The 25,608-nt window shown below is 30.6% G+C and overlaps 1 protein-coding gene across 1 annotated transcript in view; it reads right to left on the reverse strand.

Annotated features, from left to right (window-relative positions):
• The window catches only part of LOC145297698 (F-box-like/WD repeat-containing protein TBL1XR1), a 98,416-nt gene that overhangs the window by 9,190 nt on the left and 63,618 nt on the right, over window positions 1-25,608 (reverse strand). The window contains exons 5-12 of the mRNA XM_080143897.1: window positions 24,529-24,679; window positions 11,143-11,275; window positions 9,273-9,411; window positions 8,534-8,597; window positions 7,268-7,365; window positions 6,679-6,739; window positions 5,413-5,534; window positions 3,228-3,302 (exon numbers count right to left, since the gene is read on the reverse strand). Coding sequence (XP_080000023.1) covers window positions 3,228-3,302; window positions 5,413-5,534; window positions 6,679-6,739; window positions 7,268-7,365; window positions 8,534-8,597; window positions 9,273-9,411; window positions 11,143-11,275; window positions 24,529-24,679 — 843 coding nt within the window. The remainder of the gene's footprint in view (window positions 1-3,227; window positions 3,303-5,412; window positions 5,535-6,678; window positions 6,740-7,267; window positions 7,366-8,533; window positions 8,598-9,272; window positions 9,412-11,142; window positions 11,276-24,528; window positions 24,680-25,608) is intronic.

Consider the following 25,608-nt stretch of genomic DNA (forward strand, 5'->3'; position numbering starts at 1 on the left):
TTTGATTAAGCTCTTAGATTTAATTAGATGGTAGAGCAAGAAATTCAAATTAGCTTTTATAAATTAGAAAAAGTAAAAATCATTAACAGTTTTAGTAACAATGTCATTCAGCCAACAAAACTCAAAACACTGGATTACATTGATTTCAGACTTTTCACCAAGGAGTGGAGAAAATTTGATTCGCAAGTGCTTGTGTAGGAGCATGCATATATATATATATATATATATATATATATATATATATATATATATATACATACACACACACACACACACACACACACACACACACACACACGCGCGCAAAAGTACCCGTCATTGACTGGGTTCAAAAACAGCCTACAGAAAATGGACTGATTTATGAAAGTATCATAGGTTATAAAAAAGGGTTGTAAAGAGATAGCTTCGAATTTGGGGGTATCAAAACCAAAGCAAAATATGAAAGTAAACATAAAATAGATAAACTCCATAATTTATTATACCATACCTGTTCACAGTGAAACACTTATCACAATATTCTGTGGATCTATATTAAAAAACCTTGTTAAACTTTGTGACATATTTCCATTCTATGGAGGTCAGGCACGAACGAACACCTCATAATTTTATACCATATTTCTTCAAACTGAAACAATTATCAAAGTACTTATGCAGATAGATATGAAAAGTCTTTAAAGACTGTGCCTATTTCCATTTTATGGAGGCCAGGTGCGAACGCAGACCCCACAATTTTATACCATCCCTATTTAAGTTAAAACACTTATCGAAGTATTATGTACATCTATATCAAAAACACTTGTAAACGTTTTTTTTTTTTTAATTTTTTTTTTTTTTCCATACTTTGTGGACCAGGCGCGAACACAGACCCCACAATTTTAATGAACCACTGTTCTGCCAGATCAAACATACTCATTCCTGTGTCTCAATACATCTATCATTATATGTAATCAGTTTTTTTTTTTGTTTTTTTTAGTCAACCATATAGGAGCCTATTAAACTTTATATAAACAAAATTATGTGATTTAGAAATATATGTCAAGATTAGACTGCCATGAAGCAAACTTTCATTAGAATATTCTTGATAGATCAAATTTTTTCAATTGTGTTCGATGTATTTGGAATGCTGTTCTCATCTTTAATATTTTCACATTTCAGATGATGTAAGCTCCAACCATCTTCAGGTATATTTTGTTGAACAACCATTTAATCCATAGCTTACTCATTCTGTCAACCATGTCTTAACTAATGAAACATTACTAGTATTGCCCATACTAAGAATTGAACCATTAACATCCAGAAGACAGTCATTTAGAATTGATTATTACTTAACCCTTTATCCATTATGCCTCGGGTCTGCATTCTGTACAGATTTTATAGTTCGACAAAACGCACATAAAAATTGGAGATGACATTAACCAAAACATCCACGACAAAAACAGTCACAACGTAGAACAAATCAATCCTTACCTTAAAACAAAAATACAGAACAAAAACCAAATATCTTCAAAATTTGAAAAATACAAATGTTTATGTCTCATAATTTTACATTTCAATGAAGATTTACTTTTGTACATTTATAAACTGGATTGAAGCCATTCATTCTCTGCACTGCTGTGTAGATTAGACAATATAAATTCTCTTGAATGCTTAATAGTGGTGGCTGTAGTCCTAAAGTACAAAACTGAATTTAAAACTATGGGATTATTTTCTGTAAATGTCTTTTTTTCAAAGTATTTTGTAAAATACTCTTTAACTGTCATATTTCACTTGCCTGCCAGCAGAAGAGCTGAATATTTCTTTTAAGTATGTGAAAATTTAAGGAGCAAAAAATATTTCCTATAAAAAACAGAACCTTATGGGATTTGCTAGCTCAATCTAGTGTTAAGTTACTATTAACCTTGTAGAGCAAATCTAAACTTAATACTTGGAATTTTTGTTTTTTAAATTTTTATTTTATTAACCTTGATACTCTGCTTAGATAAATTTGAGAAGGTTTAAAGTGTGTGCATGTGTATATATATATATATATATATATATATATATATATATATAGATAGATAGAGAGCCTCAATATGCCCAGCAACCTAACTTCCAGTCATGTATCAAATGGCATGGTGGGTGGAGAGGGCTCTGTAAGCCGTAGTGAAGGCAACCTCCCTAGAAGGAAAACTGATATAAAACCTGCGATGACTGCTGCATCCAATGATGTTGACTTGCTCTTTTTGGATCAATGTGGCAGTTGTTTAGAGAGTGGGATTGTCTCGGTGCAAAGTCTTTTTCCCACTATAATCCTCATACACAGGCATTGCTAGATATAAGTTAGATACACTTTTATATCAAGTGATGGCAATGTCCGAAAGCGAATTTGCTGCCATCATGTCTCAATATATTGTTCAATAAAATCCTATTAATCTTTTCACTCCAAACCAGGCACAGTGCCACTTGGATGCAAGATATTTTCTATTTGGGACAAAATTTGCATGGATATTATGTAGAGAGTTGAGCAGTAAGATGTCTGTTCACATTAAACTTCTGCATGTTGGTACACTGGGCCCCAAGAGAGTTCCAAAATCTGGTAGTTTGATGAAAGTAACTATTCAAGTAGCAGGCTGTCCAGCATCTAAGGATTTCTACAGTGTAGGGGTAGGATTTTGCTGCTTGCCGTGTTAGTTGGGTATTTAAATAGAGGGGGTACAAAGGCTTAGAGTTTGGAACACTTTCCATTAAAATACTTGTAAAATAGACACAAGGATGCAACATTTCATCGACGGGACAGAGGTGGAGTTTGACAGTGTGGGACATCAGATTACTCTTTTTGAACTGTCTAGACTAGTAGCAGATGCACCATCTCAAATATGGCAACAATACTCCATGCATGGAATAATGGTGGCCTTGTAGAGGTACAGGATACTTCAACTTTCTAGCACAGTAGAGAGCCACCTTTGCAATGCCTTCAATGTATTTGTTCCAATTCATGTTTCCTATGAATTGGAAGCTGAGAAGTTTTATTGAAAGTCTTACCAATTTCTATTTAATACAATTTTTCCATAATTCTTTACATCAATTAATCGATATAACATTTAAAGGTTATATTTACTTAGGAACACTTACATAATTTGATTACAGTTCAAGAATTAGGTGTTTACTACACAATAAAAACATTACATTTTTGTCCTTACATAAAATGTGAAAAGGTACAGTAACCGATAATACAGTAACATACATACCTTTAATGTCATATCATCGGAACAAGAGGCGAGCAGTTGCCCTTGTGGATCCCACTTAATGGCATTGACTTCATTCTGAAAATTTAAAGTTTTACAACCAATTTCAATACAAAGTTCGAAAAAAATTTTCATCAGAATAAATATAGATAAAATTATGTCAAGACAAATCTGAGTTTTTATACTTTCAGAACTAATATGGAAATGCCAAAAGTGAATTTTAAACTATGTAATTTATCATAAACTGAATTGTACTAAATATATTAAAGCACTATTCTACCAACCACAGGGATCTGTACTGTCACCATTGGTCAAATAGGCTCTTAGAATTATTTTTTTTCCAGGATCACATATATACCATAAGATTATTTCATCTTGGATACTTTCATATCTAGGCATCTAAATGTGCACATTAAAAAAAACCTACTCATCTTTTGTTTAATTAAAATAAAAATCTGGTTCCTAATTATTGCATGACACCAGAATTCCCTTCAGCTCTTGGAATCAATCAATCTCACACAATTAAAGAGATAAGTTAAAACTTTATCAATCAATAGGAAAATGAGAAAAAAAAGTACATTCTTAGGCCATGGCATTTCAAAGCTAAATGCTTCTCATTGGAAGAAACGCTGGCATTATACAAATATAAGGATATACAAAAAATCTGACTTAACACTTAGATTAAAATAAAAAAAATCAGTTGGGAATAAAGTAATGGGAACTATTAATGAAAAAAGTAAAGCATAAAGAGATTACTAACATGAAATTGCCTTTAGGGATTTTTACCAAGGAACCTTTTATGCCACTTCAAGGGCATCAGTTGGACCATACACAATCTTTTTGGATAATTTATAAATTCTAAATCCCAGCAACTATAAGAATTTAACAAATGAAGGCTTGTTGGAAAACTAATGACCTGAATTGTGTAGTGGGCTATGTGACATTTGCCCTTAAGGTCACATTAAGATCATCCAGAGCCTATTTTTTTTTGGCACTTTTTTTTTATAGCCATAAAAAAATGTTTCAAATCAATCCTTTGTTTTCCTAGTTTTGCACATGAAAAACAAATAATCAGATATTTGAAATATTTCTGGCCTTGATGGAGACTAAAACTTGCTACGATTTTAAATGATCTTAAAAGGGTAGACTTGATTCCAAATATTTCTCAGGTTATATCTCCCCTCTTTGGTTTTCATAGATAAAGTAAATTTCAGCGTACAAGAATTATTTGATACTGGAGATATTCATAATCATACCTTATTTAAAAAAAATAAAAATAAAAAAACATTTAAAACCATACCAAGTTTCAGTCTCCCCTTCATCAAGGTCAGGTTTTGGGAAAATATAAATATAAGTGAAATTGTGTGTATATTTCCCTACCAAACTACTCAATTTTCAATCTACAGACTAGATTTGACATAAGGGATATTGAGATTTGGGAAAATCTTTTTAATCAGTTTTCGGCCAGAAATTTGGCTGTCAAGGGATCAAAGTTCAATGATTGGACCTTTGAAAACTACAAAACTCTACCACCAATTTTGGGTCTAAACACTTGAAATTTTAGATGTAGGTTACATGGACATTAGTCAAATATATACACACTATTTCACTCTTATGTTTTTCCAAATCACTTTCCTCTAATCGCTATTTCTCGGTGCTTTACATTTTTATTCTTTAATAATCTTCATTACTTGATTTGATGATCAAATAAAGTTCTATGTAACTTAACCACTCTTCTTTCAATCCATTTCTTTTAGCCATGTCAAGTTTCTATCTTGATAGATTTGCTTTAAAAGATATCCTTTCGCACACAAAATGAGAAAAATGTGTTTAAGAGTTCAAGTGTAAATGATAAAAACTTAGAATTATTTGATAAATTGCAAATTGTGATGAAAATTGTTTTTCTTCAAATCCTACAACTAGGAATATTTTAACATTCTTTGTGATTAAAAATCAAAATCTTTAGGCTCACAAATGTTGATTAACTCAGACTTCATATAATAGATGAAAAAAAAAGATGAAACCCTAAGATTTGTATTAAGTCCTGATGAAAAAAATTTACTCATTTCTAATTCTTGTTAAAAAGTTAGTTTAATATGCATATTTTTGGTACATATGCAATCAAAGTAAAATTTGGTAAATTTTACTTGCACACAAAATGAAAACGGTTTCATCCAACAATGCTTACCGTATGTCCCTGGAATGTTTTTATTGGTTTTTCTACTCCTAGCTTACAAACATGTATACATTGATCTGTTGAACAAGATGCAAAGCTTATGTTACTCTGCCAGTCAACGTCCAGCGCAGGCGCTAAAAAAAAAAAAAAAAAATAAATAAATAAATAAATTTTAATTAAAGTGAAAAAATGTTAACCGATAAAATGCAACAAGATTTAGTTTCTAATTGTCATTTTAACTCATTTTATACTCCAACTACTCTTGAGAGGGTGTATGTAAAATAAAAAAAAAAATTTTTAAAGTCACTTAATAGGTCTCACTGCCTACCAAGCTTTAAAATTGCTGAAATGTATCCTTGTGCTTGTTTTTAGAAAGTTCAATAGAATTATCAGCTGAATTTGCTACACTTGTATGTCTTGAACATCTACCCCACAAACAGCAAAATTGTGGCGATCCATACATGGTGGAAAACTTCCAGCTAATAGTTTCTTTCCTCAAACAAATTATCTTTAGAATCCTGTTTTGTTCTGCTTTTGAATGTACTAGCATGGTTAATCTAAGTGTAATTAAAACAAAAACAGGGCACAACTTCCTACTAAAGATGCCCCACTATAAATCTGGCCCCTAATTCAGATTATGTGTCCATGGTAATATATCTTGTTTAGAGGTTAAACAAATCTTTTCAGTTCAACTTTTTAAAAGTCCCAAAAAGGTACTTATAAAAAGGTTTCGATTTTTTAGATTTAACTAAATTCTTCCAAAACTTAAGTTGGTATGATATTGTTGAAAAATTTTGGGGTTAGCAGATGTTAAAATAGTTGGAGCAATTAGAGTTCATAGGGGAGGCCACCAAGGCAAAATATGGTAATTATAAGGATGGAGTGGAGAATGAGGTACAAATAAAACCTGACCAAATATAGGGTTAGTTTGAAAGTCAATTTCTAAAAGCTGTTTAACATGTCAGCATGTAGAACCATTTAATAGAATAAAATTATGTAAATTGACTTCAGGATAATGCACCTGAAGATGGGTTTTGAGTAGAATTGTAAAAACTAAATATAACTATGGGGGACAACAATCTAATTTGTAAATGTTAATAGGTACAATGCAAGTTAAATTTTATTAATCATTGAAATAAAAATAGCAAAGATTTTAAGTAAAAAACAGGATTTAATTTATATTTTAATGTCTACATAAAATTCACTGTACATAAACGTAAGGACTGAACAAATATTTCTAAAGTAAAAAGTTAAATGAAAATGTTGAAAGTAATTTACCAGAGTGAAAAGCAAACTGTTGAGTGCAATTCCCTGAACTGGCATCCCATATTATTGTGGTCTGGAAAAAAAAAAGTCAGCGAAATAGAAAAAAATGTGTTGAAATATCTTTAAAAGACAAAGATTGTCAGTTTCAGTTCTATATGAATGCAAACTTATCCAGAGAATAGGTCATAAAAAAAGTCAATTTTTAATTTAAACAGACACCGACTTAAGGAACGATGCCAAAAATGAGATAAGACTCAATTCATTAATTTTTTCTATAAAAAGTTAAAATCTGTAATATTAAACCGTAAAAAATGTTTTAACAAGCAATGTAGTAAATGCAAAATGTATAATTGATATTATCTGAAGATCTATAAGTGTACATAGTACATCTAAAAACTTCCAATTAATAGCTTGTTTTTAAATGCAAAACAATTTAAACACTGAATCCTATAAGAAAGGGAGATAATTTAATACTTTTAAAATACTTTATTCAGGTTAATTTTTTTTTTTTTCAGGGATTTTCTTATAAACTTTGCAGTTTTATTAGATAGTGCAAAAGATCAAACTTTATATGGTATATTCAAAGAACATTTTTACTTACTTTATCTACACCAGCACTAAGAATATGATTTCCTCTTTTGTTCCACTTCAAGGCAAATATAGGGCCTTTGTGCTGACCAAGTGTATTAACTAAATGACCTGTAAAATAAAATAAAAAATGGGCACAAGTCAGAGGAATAAAAAAATTTGGAAAAAATAAGTGTAGACAAATATTTATTTTAAAAAGGTGATCATTTGTATTACGTTAACTACCGTTCTCATCTTCAATGTTATTCAACATTGACATAACTGGCAAACTTATTAGGTGTATCTTGTCCAACTGAAATCTGTATGAAATTTTTAATTCTTTAATTCACAAGGGTAGCTTTCTCTTGTTCTTTCAGCTATGACCAGGTAGAAGTCTTAATCCACAATTGCACTACTAGTATCGCCTACACTGAAGATTGAACCATCAACCTCCAGAAAACTCACTTAGAACAGATTCTTACTTTAGTACTTTATTCCTCATGCAGTAGAATCTTGCAAACAATTCTAGTATTAAGTTTAGAAAACATAAGCCTATTCTTGTTTTAGATCTGTACACTTTCTTGGTACAAAAAATTGGAATCAGAAAAATCAGAACTTTTTGTGGTATTGGAAATTTTTTTGCCTATTTTCCGATGCAAAAAAATTTTCACTTTTGTTTAATTTTTTATTATTGGGATTACTAATAAAATATAATCTACATTACCATTAAAATCTACAAATCCTACAACCTACAAGTGTATTTTTTACATTACTGCAAATGTGTGTACATATTACAGGTTCTGACAATTCCCCTATCCAAGAAAACTATAGCAAAATATTTAATGATTAAAAAAAAAAAATTGGAATCAATTGTATTGGAAGTAGGAAATTGATTGGAATTGACCCATCACTAATATATTACACATAAATACATCCCTGAAGAGGATGACAATGCAGAAAATGCATGTAAGGGAGTTAACTCATCACCTAGGAAGCGAGTTATATAACAAGTGTCAAAACCAAACAAATGGTAAATCTAATTTATGATTAATGGTTTCTATATTTTACTAAATGCTAATAGCTCAACTTAAATCATTGTCACCCAACATATACATAGCTTTTAGTCTTACACTTCACCGTTTTTTTTGTTTTTTTTTACTTCATCCCATAAGGAAAGGTGGTTTCCCTTTTTTCTACATAAAAACATTATAACATTTCCATGTGAGATTATCCAAGATTAGAACAGTAGTTAAAATAATCCAAATCAAACAAGTCTCATCTAAAAAAAATTAGTACTTACCATCAGTACTCCATATCCTTGCAAAGCCATCATAAGAACCTGTCGCTAAGAGTGTACCATCACACTGAAAACAAATTTTTTCAGTACAATTATTCATGCAAGCAAATGTTCTTTCCAATCATTAAATACATTTTCAGAAATCACTTCATCATACAATAATCTTTTAGCAAGAGTGGAACAGGAACTTTGCCATGAAAGTGCAGCATTACTTGATTTCATTGGTTTGGATAAGTGTTAAAGCTGTGGTTCAACTATTTCTCCATAAAATGTTCAAATAAAATAAATCAGATTTGTTTACAGCTTTTAATATGGATTACACCAAGAAACACAAATGTACCAAAATGATAGAAGTTTAAACACTGGTAGAAACCACACTAAAAATTGGTTTGAGAGACTTATGATTGTTTGATCATAAAAATGCAATAGGAAATTCTAAGATGTTTACAGTTTATTACAACCATTAAGGAACTGAACTCCAAATTAAATTTAAAATAGAAGCATTTCAAAAGTTTTAACAGCCTTGTAATTTTAACTGCAAGAATTAAATACATCAGTTATGGTCAGGTTGAAGTGAACTAAAATATTACAACTGCCAATCCGAATGCTCAAAATATAAAACACTTTAGCACTTTGTGCAAATGTTCCCATAATTTAATCTATTTTCAAAAACAGTTTTAAGAAAAACTTTTAATATTAAGACAATGAACATGAGATTTATTATCAATGCAAAATGTCTTACATTCCAATCGAGGGAAGTAACATCTTTATTACTAGGCACTTCTGTTCCACCTTTCTGTATGCAATGGCGAAGAACCAATTGATTGGCACTGTTACTATTATCATTCATGTTCCAAATTCTTGCCGTTGAATCACCAGACCTGAAATCAAGAAAAACATCTGGATTTAATTTTTTTTTTTTTTTTTTTTTTTTACATAAGAAATGAATTCTAAATGGGTCTACTTTGAATATTATTTAAAATCGTATGTTTAGTAGCAAGTTGCGTTATAAGTAAATGAGGCTGCTGGGCATCAATAAGGTTCCTATTTTCTATAAATGACTTGAGATTAGACAAAGTAAAATTGAACAATATTATTGTAATTTGAAGTGTTTAATTTGCAATGTGTAATTTATAATGTCTAGTTAATAGTGTAATTTGAAGATAATTATTCATTTTATTTTATCTGGTTTAAAACTTTGAAGTTCTAAAAGTCTAATTTCACTTTTCAAGAAATTACAGATTCGAATCTAAAACCATTTATGGTTTGTATTCCAGTTTCCTTGGCTCATCCGTCCTCATCCAACATAGTAAACTGATCAGATTAAAATCAGAGTAAAAAATATGACCCATAGGAGGTTCAACCTCACTTCTATTTAAGTATGGTACTTAGACTGCATACCCTCTTTCCAGTCAAATGGCAAAGAAACAAGTGAAGCATGCATGGTGAAAGATGACCAAGTCTAGGACCCCACCCCACCTCATTTAGCCCTAAAAGTCCCCAGGGTCTTAACATTTAATTTTGAGTACAGCACCATGCAAAACTGCTAAATAGACATACACAGAAAATCTTGGACAAATATGGAGTGTTTTTATTAAGAGCCCTTGGAGTACACCGAAGAGTTATTGCAAAGTATAAACAAAATTATATAGAAATCAGTTACAATTTTTCAGAAAGTTTTATAAAAAAAAAAAAATAAAAAAAAAAAAAATCCAAGGCATCAATTTTTAATAAGTACAAGTGTCAATTTTATCCATTTTAACCTGAAAGCAGCCCCCCCCCCCCGGAGTGGGGAGATTTCCCTGAAAATCTGTTCTGTTACTTTTTTTTTTTTTTTACTCATGTTTAATGTTTGTGCAAAATTTAAAAAATTCCAAAGTGTAGTTATTGTATTGCAGACAGACGAGCAGACAAAAAGATGAATTTACAGGTCCATCCTCCTTTTGTCATGGAGGGACAAAATTCAACTTCCCTTTCCCTCTTTGAAAAAAAAAAAAAAAAGGGGGGGGTATATAAAAAAAAATATGACCAAAATTTATCCCAGATCAGTCAATATTCTCATGCCACTGAATAAAGATACTGTTTCATGTGACTTGCCCAACATAAGTTTTGATTGGTTGATAAGAGTGCCACAAATGAATAGCCAGAAATCAATGAATAAGACTGGCTTTTGTTAGTTTTTTTTTATCACTTATACTAGTTGCCCCTTGCAGAAGGCCCATTTTACCCTATTTCACTTATACAGGACATCAATTGTAATTATATAATTGTATTTGTTGATTTATACAGAAACGTTTTCATCCAATTTTTTTAATATTTGTGCTTACCATTAACAAAGACTACATATGTCAATAAGTATTCATAAAAATAGTGTATATACATACACAAATGTATACAAAGTCGTTTATACAATTGTAACTGAAATTTGATAATTTGAATAATTTTTTGATAACTTTTTTTTCGCTAAAACATCCAAATATTGACTTTAACAAATTCTTAATCAGTTTACATGGTTGGGATACAGGTTGAGCTTGTTAAACACAAACTAAGCATTAAAACTACCTGCTTAAAGATTTTGTTAAAGAATCTTGAAAAAAATTAGAAGTACTTACCCAGATGCTAGCAAATCATTGGTAGGATTCCATGCACATATAAACACCTCAGACTCATGTCCCTTCAGTACTGTAGCCTTACTGCTGGGAATCTCTAAAGTGCCATCTATGTCCATAGAATCCGTATGGTTTACTGGAGAGAAAAAAAAAAGCAAAAGAATTATAAGTTTATTTTTTTTACATTTGGAAAAAGAAAAAAAGTTAAGTATGCATACATTAAAAGGAAAACTAATGACACCAGCAGAGAGACGCAACATTGAGGTTGAATTAAGATCAAATTCAAGACCCTTTCATTACTGTTGTCATCGAAATCGGTAATTTTTCAATCAAATCAATTGATTGCCTGCTGTAGTCAAGAACCCATCACAGTACACGAGAAGGAAGCTTCACATCCCTCCCCCCAGTGACATACATCAGTATATATTGCATTGTAGTGAATTTACAGTTGATTTTTATAAAATTATTTTTATATAAATGGGTTGAATTAAAGTTCAAAATACAAAAGTAAGGTACGGGCAAAATGAATGCCGATGCTCAAAATGTATATAAAAAAAAAAAAAAAAAAAAAAAAAAAACACAGGAAATTAACAAATTTTAATGAAATTTTCAGTATTTACCAAATAATGATCGCGGAATATAATTGTTTATTTAAATCGTAGTGGAAATGTATTTTGTTTAAACAAAACATACCTTTACTAAAGTTATGGTTTTCAGTAGTAAATAAACGCAAGACTTTATTTTTGCTTTTTTTATATAAATAAAGCATCGTAATTTGTAACAAAAATAAAATTTTTATAGGAACATTACGAAAAAGACCCTAAATTCTTATTAATGAATTCGATATAACTCAAAGAAAAATGGATTTCTCTAACTACCGATATTACCATTGAATTGAGCATTGCTTAATATTTTCACACAAAAATTTATAATTGCAAAAAATATTTATACTTTTTAATTACGGGTTTCGCATAATTTTTATATGCAAGATTTTAATTTCCTTGCTCACAAGAATGAAACTTTTGCCGTAACATTTAATATTGAATAATTAAAAAAAAAAAAAAAAAAAAAAAAAAAAATTAAAAATGCAAAAATGAAGACAAACATTCAGAAAAGGAACGTACGGATGCGCGACTGGGGGGGGGACTTCCTCCCTTTTAATTGCATGATGTCATTTTCAGTCTTTCGACTGTCTGAAATTTTGGGCCTTCGTAATTTTCGTGTTTACAAAATCTTTGTTGCATTTTGCAAACACCAGAATCACTTGGTTTTTGGGCTAATTAATTTAGGTTTTGTACAAACAAGGTGTTTTTTATTTTTGTTTTTATTTATTTAATTCAATATCTTAAGACTTTACTAATTATCTTTGAAATGGACCCCAAAAACTAATATTTATTAGTTAATGATTTTTACAATGAATTTATTTAACTTTAAAATTTAGCTGAATTGGGTAGCTCGCCGTGAAAACATTTTCATAACTTTTTATTACGTGTACAAATATTTTTTTTTCCTTTTGGAAATTAAGTTTAGTCCTTAATCTTTCAAATACAATCAAAAAGTCGGAAACCTACAAAAAAAAAAAAAAAAATAAATAAATCTGCTTTCAAAAGTAGGTCCCCCATTTTTGCCCATACCTAGCAAAAGTTAAGCATTATGGTTTAATTGTGCTCTAAACAAACATTTCAAATGCATCCACTTTATCAAAAGGACCTATTGTTGATTTTATATACAAAACGGGATTTCTGTTTGTGCTGTGATAAAACTTAGATTAAACCGATTCAGTTGTCAGTGACCCATAACTTTCTTGTAGAATAGAAAGAACTACAGTAGGTTAAGTTAGCTTTTTTAGTGGACATCACGATCCACATGAACACTGAATCTTGAGCTTTAAGAAAAGAAAAAGGTTGTATACGAGATGTTTAGTCAAGTTACTGCTTTTGAGAGAAAGCTTTAACTGTGGGAATCAAAAAAAAAAAAGGAAACTACTTATTTCTCAATCTCAAATCAGATATAATACCAGACATCTTTGAGTTCTATTAGATCTGAGAAGCGAGTTTTTTCTCTTGTTTTACAGACTTCCAGAAATACAAAATTCCGAGTCATTTGGTACTCCTTATAAAACAGATGTGGAGCAAGTGGCAGAAGGGTATCAGTGCGACAAATCTTTGCAATCATAATTCCATTTTGAATCCATTGCTGAGTTCTACAAGAAAAATATTTCTAAGCGGAAGATATAAAACATCATGCCTAATGTGAAACTAATATCATTTGGAAGTACATATGCTTGTGAACAACTTTTTTCCAAAATGAAATGTTCTCAAATGATTTTTAGAATAAGATTGCACAACGACCACCTGGATGTTTTGCTTCTGTCATCGACAAATATTTTGCCTGGTTTAGAGAAATCACAAGCAGAAACAAATTTCATTAAAGCATTTTTCTAAGTATTCCGTTTGTAGCAAATAAATTTTTTTTTTTGCTTTTTGTTGTGATATTTTATTCATGTAGTGAAATAAGGATTTTTTCCTAAATGTGTATTTTATTTTTTCATTGTTTTGAATCGTTGCTTTCTTTAAACACCCAGAAAATTTACATATTTAATAACCTGGTTCTCCATGACTACATAGCTGTTTGGACCTAACTCTCCAAAAGAGATTGCCGAACCCTGGTAAAGATAAAAACAAGGAGCGAATGTAGCAGTGTTGCTAGAGCAGAGACCCAATGCCTCCTGTGTGGCTAGCCCCGAGAGATTCAGCCCCCAGACCAAGCTAATTGCCATGACCTGATTACATTAACAAGATGTCAACTAGTAAATATCAGGGCTGGTTTGCATTTTGCTGGATAATAGGTGACAACCATGTGAAAATGATAATTGTTTGGTTAAAGATATTTCTGGGCAGGAGAGGGAGGTGTTGATTTACTTTGGGATTTCAATTGATGTGAGTATTCTGGAGGAGGGGGTGGGGGTGTTACATAATAGAATTGAACATAGCAGCTAACTGAGAAAGAATGGTTTTAAGAAAATCTGTGCAAAAAGGTTAAAAACCAGCTTATGATTTTGACCTGCCAAGTAAGGTTATTTTGGTTGGATATTTATTTTCATTTGTTAAAAATGAAACTAGCAAAAACAGAAAAGACAGTTTGAGCTTTCAAACTAGCAGGGCTTCCGGCATTGCCCAGTTTACTTTTTCCTTTGATGTTAATGCCCAACCTATGAAGACATGCTTGTTGCAAGGTTAAAAATTAAGCACAAAGGGGGAATGTTATTTCCATTGATAAGAAAATGGAAGCCTAGAGTTGGAACATTTAACCCATGGTTATGAGATCATATTTGGACTTTAAAGCCATTGGGTCAATCAGGTTGTAATTGACAATTGCCCAATTCATGAGTGTTCAGTTGTTGACTGATCGTGCCGCTGCCAGACCACATTCTGTGGATAAATAATAGTGCAGAGATGTTTTCCATCAGTCAGTAGAGAGAGCAAGTTAGCTCCCGATAACAGTTGCAGACTTTCCCCTCAGAATCCTTTCAATCTGCCAAGTTCTGCCTTAGAGACAACTGAAGTTGCGAAGCTTGAACAGCAAAACGGACTAGCTCCATAGGAAGTACAAAGATCCGTAAAACCTCTTAGAATAAAAAAACTGGACCAAAGAACAGTGTATCAACTGAAAATGGCAAGATACCCACCTCGTATTGAGAGAGAGAGAGAGAGAGGGGGGGTGAAAGGAAAATTTAGAGAAAATAAGAACCAAATTTTTTAAATGTAAAACTATAATAAAAAAATAGCGCCCATCACCAAAGTTTGGGGACAATGTTGGTACACACATTTTTGCTCGTTTTACTCATTTTTTCTTAGTTTGAATTATATACCGATTTGAACTATTGACATGGTTTTAAATACATATGTCTGATATTTAAACCATGACTTATGTCCTTTTTTACGATAGCGAGTGTGGCTGGTTGTTTTTTTTTCTTTCTCTTGTTGCTTACTACTTTTGACAACATATCGGCCATCAAGTGAACCCGTTGCAATTTTCAAAAAGATTCGGGAACCCGAAAACTTTTTCTCCCATTTTTTATTTGTACCTATCATGCACCTGACAATTATATAGTCGCTAAGGGGTAAAAAAAAAAAAAAAAAAAAAAAAAAAAAAAATTGATCTTGGCCTGGCATAAGTTGATACCAGTTTTTTTTTTCTGGGCATGCAGTTATAGATTAAATATTTTTTACATGTTTTATATACGTATGGATTTTAGATCATATACTAATGGATAAGCTATATATTTTGGTTTTGATTTTAGCTGATGGCACAACTTTTTCCTTTTTTTTTTACTTTTGAAATTACTATATATTAGGTACAATACAATCAATAGTTTTGGCTCTATAAAATATGAAATTTGCATGAATTAAAATACAATTTTTAAGCATATTTTACAACCGAACAACCTGTTAGTTGCTTATAAAATTAAATATAAATAGCTTAAAAAAATCTTCGATATGCAAAGAATTTTAAAGCCAAATTAAGTTTTCATTTGACAGTTTAAATGCTTACAAATTTGACTTTAAATGTAAATGCATTCTGGATTTAATTTTGCAATTAAATTTTAATATAATTTTAAAAATTTAATTATTTTACATGATTCAATTTTTTCTCCAATAAATGGTTAATCTTGTCTGCACACAGTGACTTCACAAAAGGGACATCTCCCTTCCACTAAAACTGACAATCCATGACATTCCTACATGGACAGTGACATTATGTAGATCTAGATTATATGCATTAGACAAACTAATGCCCAGAGTGTCTAGTATTCAATGAACAGTAAATAATTCAATATGGAATTACCAAAATTATGTGAGAACGACAACAAGTTGCCTAAAGTGTTATTAATACACTATGTCCAACATAACTGTACAATTTCATTTCAACATGTAACAATTGCAATCTACAAAATAACAGGATACACTTAAGTTTTGTTTTGCACTCAAACACCATTTAAACAAGAGAAACTCAAACTGGTCTCTTAAATTCAATGATGTAATGGAGCTTTTTGAGTAGGTCATCAGAAACGTTAAAGTAGGAGGAGTCGAATCTGATGAATGGGTACAAAGTTATTTATGGTGGATATTGTAAATATAAAAATGGTTTTCATGAATATTTAATGACAGGCCTTGATCACTACATGTTCATCATATTCAGTTTAATGTCTATTTTACATGCTGGCATGTGTTGGACGACTAAGAAATAGACTTCCAAACTAACCTAACTGTCCAGGTCTTTATCTCTCTGGTCCATTTTTATCAGAGTTTTTCTTGCCTCCCAAAATTAATTACCCGAGAAGCTCAACAGCCATTCTCGAGTACCTCAGGTGATTAGCAATAAGATAACCTCAGATCCAGGGCAAACATCCTAGAACTGAATCAGACCATACTTCAGCTGAACAGTAAAGCCACTGTCTGAAGAAAAGTGTTACACGATCGATACAAAACTTTACATGATCAAAATGCTGCCAAATGCACATCTATACATAAAGGATAAAATATGGTACAAGGTAATATGGAAAAAGAGGATAGACAAAACTTAATAACCCATTTCAACATTTCACCCATTACACATTACCAAGGCATTATCAAGAGTGGCTCATTAAACACAAATTAATAAGGAAATTGTAGTTTCTGCTTGTTTACAAATACCTAAGGGTTTGGAGATAAATCACATTCAAACCTACCATAAAACTACATCACCCAATTTACTTGGCAGAGTATGTTTTATTTTAAATAAAATAAAGGGTATGTATTTGCACCGGGCAGCTGTAAAGATTTTATTTAACTAGAAATCTATGTGAGGAGGGAGTGATAAAATTCTGCAACTAATTTACATAAGTGTTCTCAATTTAATTGGATGAGGCTGCATTAAAAAGTAAAATCGAATTGCTTGCAAGTGAAAAGTTGAACACAAACTTTGTGTCATCCGTTATTAACAATGACTTATTTTGTTACCTTTATAAGGACAAATTGTTTGCTCTTGTAAACTATATAGCAACTTGTAGCACACAACTATAGCCGAGAAGGAGCTGCTACAACAGGTAATTTTTCCTTTCCTGTCAAGTAGATTTTTTTTTAAAGAGTTGTATAACTTGCTCAATCACCTTTTCCATTATGTCAAAATTTCAAAGGAAAAACATTTTACTTTAGTTTTGAGCAGGAGTGTCCAGAAAGTGTGCCTGAATGGTTTGGAAATTAAATTTACATGGAATTTAAATATCACTTTACTTCAACATGTTCATTATATTTGGTTTAACATCCTGGCAGGTATTGAACAGCTTTTAGAAACTGAATTTCAAACATATCTGGTTTCTTTGGAAGTCATCTAAATTTAGGCATGATATTTATAGGCCTGATACTGTTCCCAACGCCAACCCAGTAAGATTGGCCAGACCTGTATTTTTATCAAGGCACCATCTCTAGGTAATCTATATATCTATAAAGGTGAAAGTGTGTGTGTGTGTGCACATTTCCCTACGCAATAACTCGATTTTCAGTCTACAAACTCGAAATTTGATATACAGGGTACCGAGATTTTGAAAATCTTTGTAATCTGTTTTTGACCAGAAATTTGGCTGTTAAGGGGTCAAAGTTCAACAACTTGACCTTTGAGAACTCCAATTTTAGGTATAAACAATTGAAATTTTAGATATAAGTTCCTTGACATGGATCTAACTTAACTTGAGCCCAAAACAATAAATGTTAAAGGGTCATAATAGGTGTCAAAGTTAAAAAAATTTGACTTCTGTGGTCTACCAAATTACTCAGACAATTTCTGGTCTAAACATTTGAAATTTTACATAAAGGGTATTCAGAGATAGGGCAAGCTTTTTAATCAGTTTGTGTTGAAAATTTGAGCTACCAATGTATGTATGTCTGCCTAAAACTTTCGATAGAGGTGATCGATTTTCACAAGATCAGTACCGAAAAATTGACTAACATTAATTTCTTCACCCTTAATCGAGAACTTTTCTACAGGGATGGGGGGGGGGGGTCTTTTTTTTTTTGATTATCTAGCCTTAATTTAAGCCTACGTCACTTTCGGTTTGGCGGTGGTCATAATAGCAAAGACGTCAAGTCAAAAAACAAAATTTGTGTGTAATATTAGTTAGAAAAGCATTTCATCCAAGGCATGAAAATTGTTAAACAAAATTTTTTCACTATAGGCTTTAAAAATAAAGGTACAAGATTCAATTTGAAATTTATCTTCAAAGTGCACTTTTATAAATTTTACAAAGGTATAAAAATTTAATTTAAATTGAATCAAATAATTACCTTGGATTTATTTGATGTAATGTACATTCTGTTACACTTTTTTTTTTTTTTTTTTTTTTTTTTAATCCTTGAAAATTTTATATCTATATTAATTGCTAGATGAAAGATAATGTTTTTAAATTGCAACAAAATGTACATGACATAAAATAAATCAAAGGTAATTTTTTGATTCAATTTAAATTAAATTTTTATACCTTTGTAAAATTTATAAAAGTGTACTTTGAAGATAAATAAATTTCAAATTGAATCTTGTACCTTTATTTTTAAAGCCTATAGTGAAAAAATTTTGCTTAACAATTTTCATGCCTCGGATGAAATACTTTTCTAACTTGTATCTTATCTTTAAGATTATATTTTAAAACTCCTCTATTTCAGTTTGTATTTCTCACACCACAACTCATTTTTTTGCAACCCCCTCTTTGTAATACAGGTCTGAATAATGAGAAAATCTGAATTTTTTTCAACAAAAACTTCAAAATAACTTTTAGATTAAATTTTTTTTTAACTTTCAGAATAAATAGTAGTCCTTGCCAGCAAAAGTTATTATTCTATTAAAATATTTTGTGTCCTCTTTTGCACGAGGACTAATATAGCTAAGGATTAGTAATTAGATAAAGTTCATCCAATTTAGAACAAAGCTGATTTCTTATTACAAAGAAATATCTTCCACACTAAAAAAAAAAAAAAAAAAAAAAAAAAAAAAAAAAAAAAAAAAAATCGTCCAATTTACTGGGTTTATGGAATATGAACTTTTCATTTGGTCAGATATGTATATCAGATTTTTCTTTATTTTTTAATATAGGGGAATTCTAAACAAGAATCAAATCTATTAAAATATTCATAGAAACCAAAAATGCAATAGCATAAAGTACTAGAGCAAGCCAGAAAAAAAAAAAAAAAAAAAAAAAAAAAAAAAAAAGTATGTTTACTGCACACAAAGAGTGAATGCCAGATTAACATTCTACCTTTTTCTCAGAACAAAATATTTTGCCAGTTTCTCTCCCCAAGCTGGTCACATAATCAGCCCCCCAACCCCCAACCCACCACCATTATCAATCTGCTTGCCAATTCAATACCTTGGACTCCTATATCCCATTATTTTTAAATTTTAGATTAAAATTTTTTTTTAAGTTTAATAAGAGTAACATAAAAATTCCTGGGCAATGCTGGTAGGTACAGCTAGTTAATATTTTCATGTCATTTTTTTACCATATTGGAATATTATAATGAACACATGTAAAACTGATTTAATGTTTACCAGTTATTTTGTAATTGTAAGTTGATGTTTTATAACTGTTTATGCCTTATTTTAAAAATAAAATTATCAAATGGATGAAATAAAAATCAAATTAATTTAATTAAAAAACAAATACTTAAGTAGAGCATGACATATGTAAAAGCTAATAAAAATACTGGTGTAGTCAAAAGTATAAATAAAGAGGAGGGGTATATTATTTTCATGTCGAGATTTGATAACATTCCATAGATATACCTACTAACCCATTCCCTTATTAAACACGGAAAGTATGTTTACGCAAGAGATTCTATTTATGGCTTAAAGGACATTAAGTTTATTCCAAGAGAAGAGAGAACAAGATCTTTAAGAAATCTAACAACTATTACTTCTACTACTGCTACCACATGCATGCACATCACCTGCAAAAATGAAGTGCAGAGGTGAAGGCACTCTGGTTTCACAGACCGGTTATTCAGTCTATTGCAAACTTGAGTGCAGATGAACTTATAACCCTGGCCTTCACTTTAGTTAATGCATCTATTTATTGGCGCACATATTTTTAACAAAATGGAATCTAGCAATAATACATAGGATTGGAGTTGTAAGCAGTTTAATTTTAAATTTAAAATGTTACAAGAGCTTTGTTCAGAAATAAAAATTGCATTCATTATGTAGATTTAAATATATGTCAACATTTTAAAATGGAAATTGCTCCAGACAAGGCATGACAAAGCCATTTGATGCAGTTAAAATGAAAGGATTATTGAAAAGATCCAGAGATGCTTATTGACTGTAGTCTGAAAAAGCCCACGATTATATGTAGGTTTAAAACAGTCAGCAGGAAGAGAGTTCCACAAGCCTGCAATTCTTAGAAGCTACTGGAATAGGAAGTGCATTACAGTGAGGTATAAAAAAGTGAAATGGAGATCACTAGACCAACAAATCAAATGAGCTGGAACAAAGGAAACAATATCAAACAATTCTGAAAAGCTCATGTCAATAGTATTTATAGAAAAAAAAAAAAACTAAGATGCACAAATGTATCATTAATTTGTGAAGTACAAGCCTACCCCCTCTGTTAACTAAGAAAAATAAAGTTGATATTTAATAAAATCTATTAAAATCCAGTATCTCTGAACAAATTGTTTTTTTTTCAGAAAGATAAACCCCTGAATTTTATATTAAAAGCAGACTAATATTTGTTCAATAATTTTTAATAGTTTAAATTTTTCAGGAGTCAAATACCAATTTTTTTCTCCAAAAAAGCATTCAAAACTTTTTTTTTTTTTTTTTTAATCAATTAACCTCATTTTTATCTCTAAAAAAGAGTTAGGATAATTTGCTATAACAATGTGCAAAATATTAGAAAAATTAATACCTGAACTGAAAAGAATTCCATTTTTTATGGAGAGTTGATAATGTAATAGCGATGGCATCTTGAATTGTAAACTTTAAAACTGGAAACTTATACCAGTTTCAACTATGTGTATTATATTTCAGTTTTAATATTTCTAGTCTTATAAACTTCCAAATTGTTTTTTTTTTCTCGAAATAAATTTATTTTTAATTATATGAAATCTTCCATTTATTTTCTAATTAATAACAAGTGAATCACATTTTTCCATAAAAATGATACTGCATTTTTTCCCAATATTATAAAGAAATTGTAAATTTATCAGTTTTTTATTTTTAATGGATTCAATATTTTATTGAATTTCGTTTGAAAATAATGAGATGATCCCTTTTGGTCCACTTTGAATGCTTGCCTTCATATCATTTTATTGGTTGATTTAAATCATGTGATGTCAACAGACAATCTTATGATTTTCAGCATTTTTTTTAAATGAGATTTGATGTTGAGAAAATTAGCATTTATTTACCATACTTCAGGGGATCTCATGTGACAAATTGCAGAAACAATTATTGTAATTTTTAAACATTGTTTTTTTTCTTTATCAATTTGTCAAAGCATTTTCTAATGGTATATTGGCAACATTAGGCTTTCTTAAAATTATAAAATTGATTATTTTTTTAAATTTGTTATGTTCATAAAATATTTTTTTATACTAATCTGAAAGCATAGTAAATGAATTTCAATTCTAACATTAAACGAATTTAACAGATTAAATTTTTACACTAGAAAAATTGCATAACTCTTGCACCAAACTCTGAACCCATATTACCCTTTTTACGCCTAAGTTTTAAGGCGTCTTATTAAACCATTACTAATAGTCTAATCCCACCATGTAAAACATTCAATACACAAACAAGCAATATTATCCATGTTTTAGTTATATGGATGAATCCAAACACCTCTATAAAGAGGCTCTGTTCATCCAGCCTCAAGTTTGAACCCACATCTTTAAATTTTGCTCAAATCTTTTGGTTAAAATTGTTAAGGTAACATTTTATTGCAAGTAAATAGCTTCTAAAACTTACAATATACAAAGATTTGCTAATATTTTAATTTTGGATTATAATTGGATATTAAAGAATGCATTTTAAGTAGGAGGGGAAAAACAAAACAAAAAAAAAACTGCATTATTCAATAAATTTTCTTGTAACTCATTTTTCATAATTTTTGGAATTTATGAATTTCAACATTACATGTAATCAGCGTTTTAATTTAAAAAAGCATTTTTATAGCCAATTGTAATACACAAGCAAATTCTTAAAGCCAGAAATGATTTTGACAGTTTCAATACTTTCAAATTCCTTTAAAATTGTGAAGAGCTATACATTTTTCTCAAACTATTAAAAGATTAAAATGGTTGACTTGTTAATGAAGAAATTAAAATCCATAGTCGATTTTATTAAAAGATTCAATGTATCGTGTGTAATCAGTTACATTGATGCAAGAAACAGGTCTCAATTTTATGGAGATAAAAACCTGACAATTTTTTATTTAAAAAAATTTTTTTTTTTTTTTTTTTTTTTTACACAGTGATCACCACTTATCAAGGCCCGGAAGCCACTCAGGGATAAGGGTTTTGCAAGTACATTACGTTAGTGTGGAATAAGGGTTATTGCAAGTACATTACGTTAGTAATAGCTGTATCTTCAGCAAGAAAAAATTTCATTCATTAAAGTGACAGCTTTTGTCTTAACAAAAGCATTTAAATTTTTCTTTTTAATTCCAAAATTAGTGTGATTGCTTGAATGAAAATCACATGAAATTAAAAAAACTGAACTGAAGACACCAATCTTGACATAATGGCTTCCTCATGTAACAGTTCCTATGTGGAGAGTGGAGTGAAATTGTAAAAACTGCACTTTTGAACCAGTATTGCCAGCAACAAGATAAGGTCCAGAATAATTGGAAACAATGTCTGGATAAGCGGAAAAAAAAAAGTGGTTGATTATAGTTGGAGACCCAAAGGTTTCCATTTCAATAGCTATTACACCAAAAATATAGAAGGTATGACTACTCTCAGAATTACTCCACTTATAGTGCTGATTGGGAATCAAGTACAACTTTAAGCCTTTGGTACAACTCAATCAATGACTGAACCCCAATCTCCTGGTCCATTAACAAACTTACCATCTTGCCAAATGGGTTGGTTAAACAGAAAGACTCATGTTTTGTTTTTAGAGTTTGCTTTCTCCTAAACTAGTTGAATGACCAAGGTTTGAGAGTAAAATATATATATATAGTGCTATTTAATCCATAATTAAAAAAATGAATTCATGCCCCACTGTCAAGTTAAATATACAGAACTAAATCAGCATGCCATGGTCAAACTGCCTTTAACCACAATGCCATTTCCCATCTATTTTTACAATAGACAAAAATGCTCACCTGCAGAATTAAACATAAAAACAAAAAACTTATAAATGCAAGGATATGAGAACTAGGTCATTTTAAAGTTCATCCAATTCTATAGTTACTTTTACAGGATATCCATCACTGTGGTCTTCAAATCTACCTCTCCTAAATTGGCATCCTTGAAGATATTCCCAATGACGAATCAATCAGGAAAAGAATTTTTGAGAGAATACCTTCCTAAGACCAAATCTACCTCAATCACGATTTAGCCCTAACCATATTGGAAAAATTGAAGATTTTTCCAATTTGTCTTTGAAATATAATCTATATAATTATAAAACTCAAATGACCTTGTAATGAGGTATGTAACCCACTTTCCGGTTTACGACATCCGGTTGCGCATGCATGCATGACCTGCGCATTGAAATATTAACGTTGTTTCGAAATTATTATTTAACATGGGAAGAGTGGGGTTTAAAAATAACGTAAAGAAATGAACGATGTAAAAAAAAAAAAAAAAAAAAAAAAAAAAAAAAAAAAAAACCCCAGATATCAAAATTTGAATTTAACTAAGTATTATGGTATCTGTTCAGTGCACATTTACCTATAAGTATGGCCAACCACTTATAATCCAGTAACTGTAAAATTTTTTTTTTTTCAAAAATAAATTATAAACAGAACGACTTAGAAATCTATATTCTTTTTTCATTTTAATATACTTTCATAGAAATGTTTGTTATATCAAAAAACTATTTTCTTTACGTCACAAGTGTCACGCTCATACATGAATTCCATAGCTAATATAACATACTGACCCAACGGGTCACGGATAGTCTAGGTTTCTATATTTATAAAGATATTTTTATAAAATGAAAATTCTAAATCCATCACAAAAACATATCCAATTGACACTATATATAAAAGATGTACGCGATATCCATAACCACCACGTTAGTGTTTAAGCATTGTACAAGATTGAAACATTTGTTACATTTATGAAGCCATCCCCACACCAGAAAAGGGGGGGGGGGGTCAATATTAAATTTAGGTTTGTTATTACTTACCTAATGAATGTGAAGCATCTTCACCGTTTGTATTTGCATTTTCGGTTTTGATCTGGTGCGCTTTGGCCGCAGCCTGTTTTCGAGACTCCACCACATCTGGCATAACTGCATCGATGAGGGGAAGAGACTCAATTACTCGTTCGGTGCCATCCTGAAAAAGAAATCAATTTAAAACGTGTACAAATCAAAACAGTCAAATATGAAATTTGAATTTAAAAACATTAAATCTTAATTACCTCGCCAAAAAGCATTGATGCCAACTTGGAATACAGCAAATTCAATAAAATTTTAGTGTAAATTATTGAGGGAGGGAGGGGGGGGTTAACATTTTAAATTTTATGAATACTAGTTTATATCCACTCCTTGAGTGGTGTTAATACAATGTCTGAATACTTCAATTATCTTCACTTAGCTTCTACCATTTCATAATTCGCTTTCAACTAATGCTGAATACATATTGCTTGGCCTTCAGGCCAGGATCAAAGTATAGTATCTGTTCAGATGCTGCACTACACTTGATCTCAGTTAATGGAGAAATCCTTCATGACAGATACATTTATTTTTGTTGCTGAACAGAGTGCCCCTTTTTGGGGAGCTGGTTTTCCCCGCCACATTAAAAACCAACATGTCTAACTGCCCTTGTGGAGAGGCAAGTATATAAAAAAAAAAAAAAAAAAAAAAAAATTACGCCAGTGAATTTGTTTTTATATTTTGGGTGTCATCTATGAGAGGGCTTTACCAAGTTTCAGTTTCAAATAGTAATCATTTTAGTAAAGGTTTCTATTCATGCTTAAAGTTGTTTATATTTAACCATGCAAAAAATCTCACCGATAACTCCAAACAGCTTTTGATCAGGTGTCCAACACGTGGAAATGCTTATGAAATCAGAAAACAGAACCGCTTTCTTTAAAAATTTTTTTCATAGTTACAATTGTTGAAGCATGAAAAACAGGCAATGAAAATGCTGAATCATTTAAAACCCACATACGTCCCAAAATTCATGGAAACTACACCTGATGCTCTCCTTCCCCACACACTTGTATGACATGATTTCATTAAAATTGTACATCATAGATACTG

The sequence above is a fragment of the Euprymna scolopes genome, chromosome 18 (genome assembly GCF_053919585.1).
Source record: "Euprymna scolopes isolate OS-2025 chromosome 18, ASM5391958v1, whole genome shotgun sequence".
NCBI lineage: Eukaryota > Metazoa > Mollusca > Cephalopoda > Sepiida > Sepiolidae > Euprymna > Euprymna scolopes.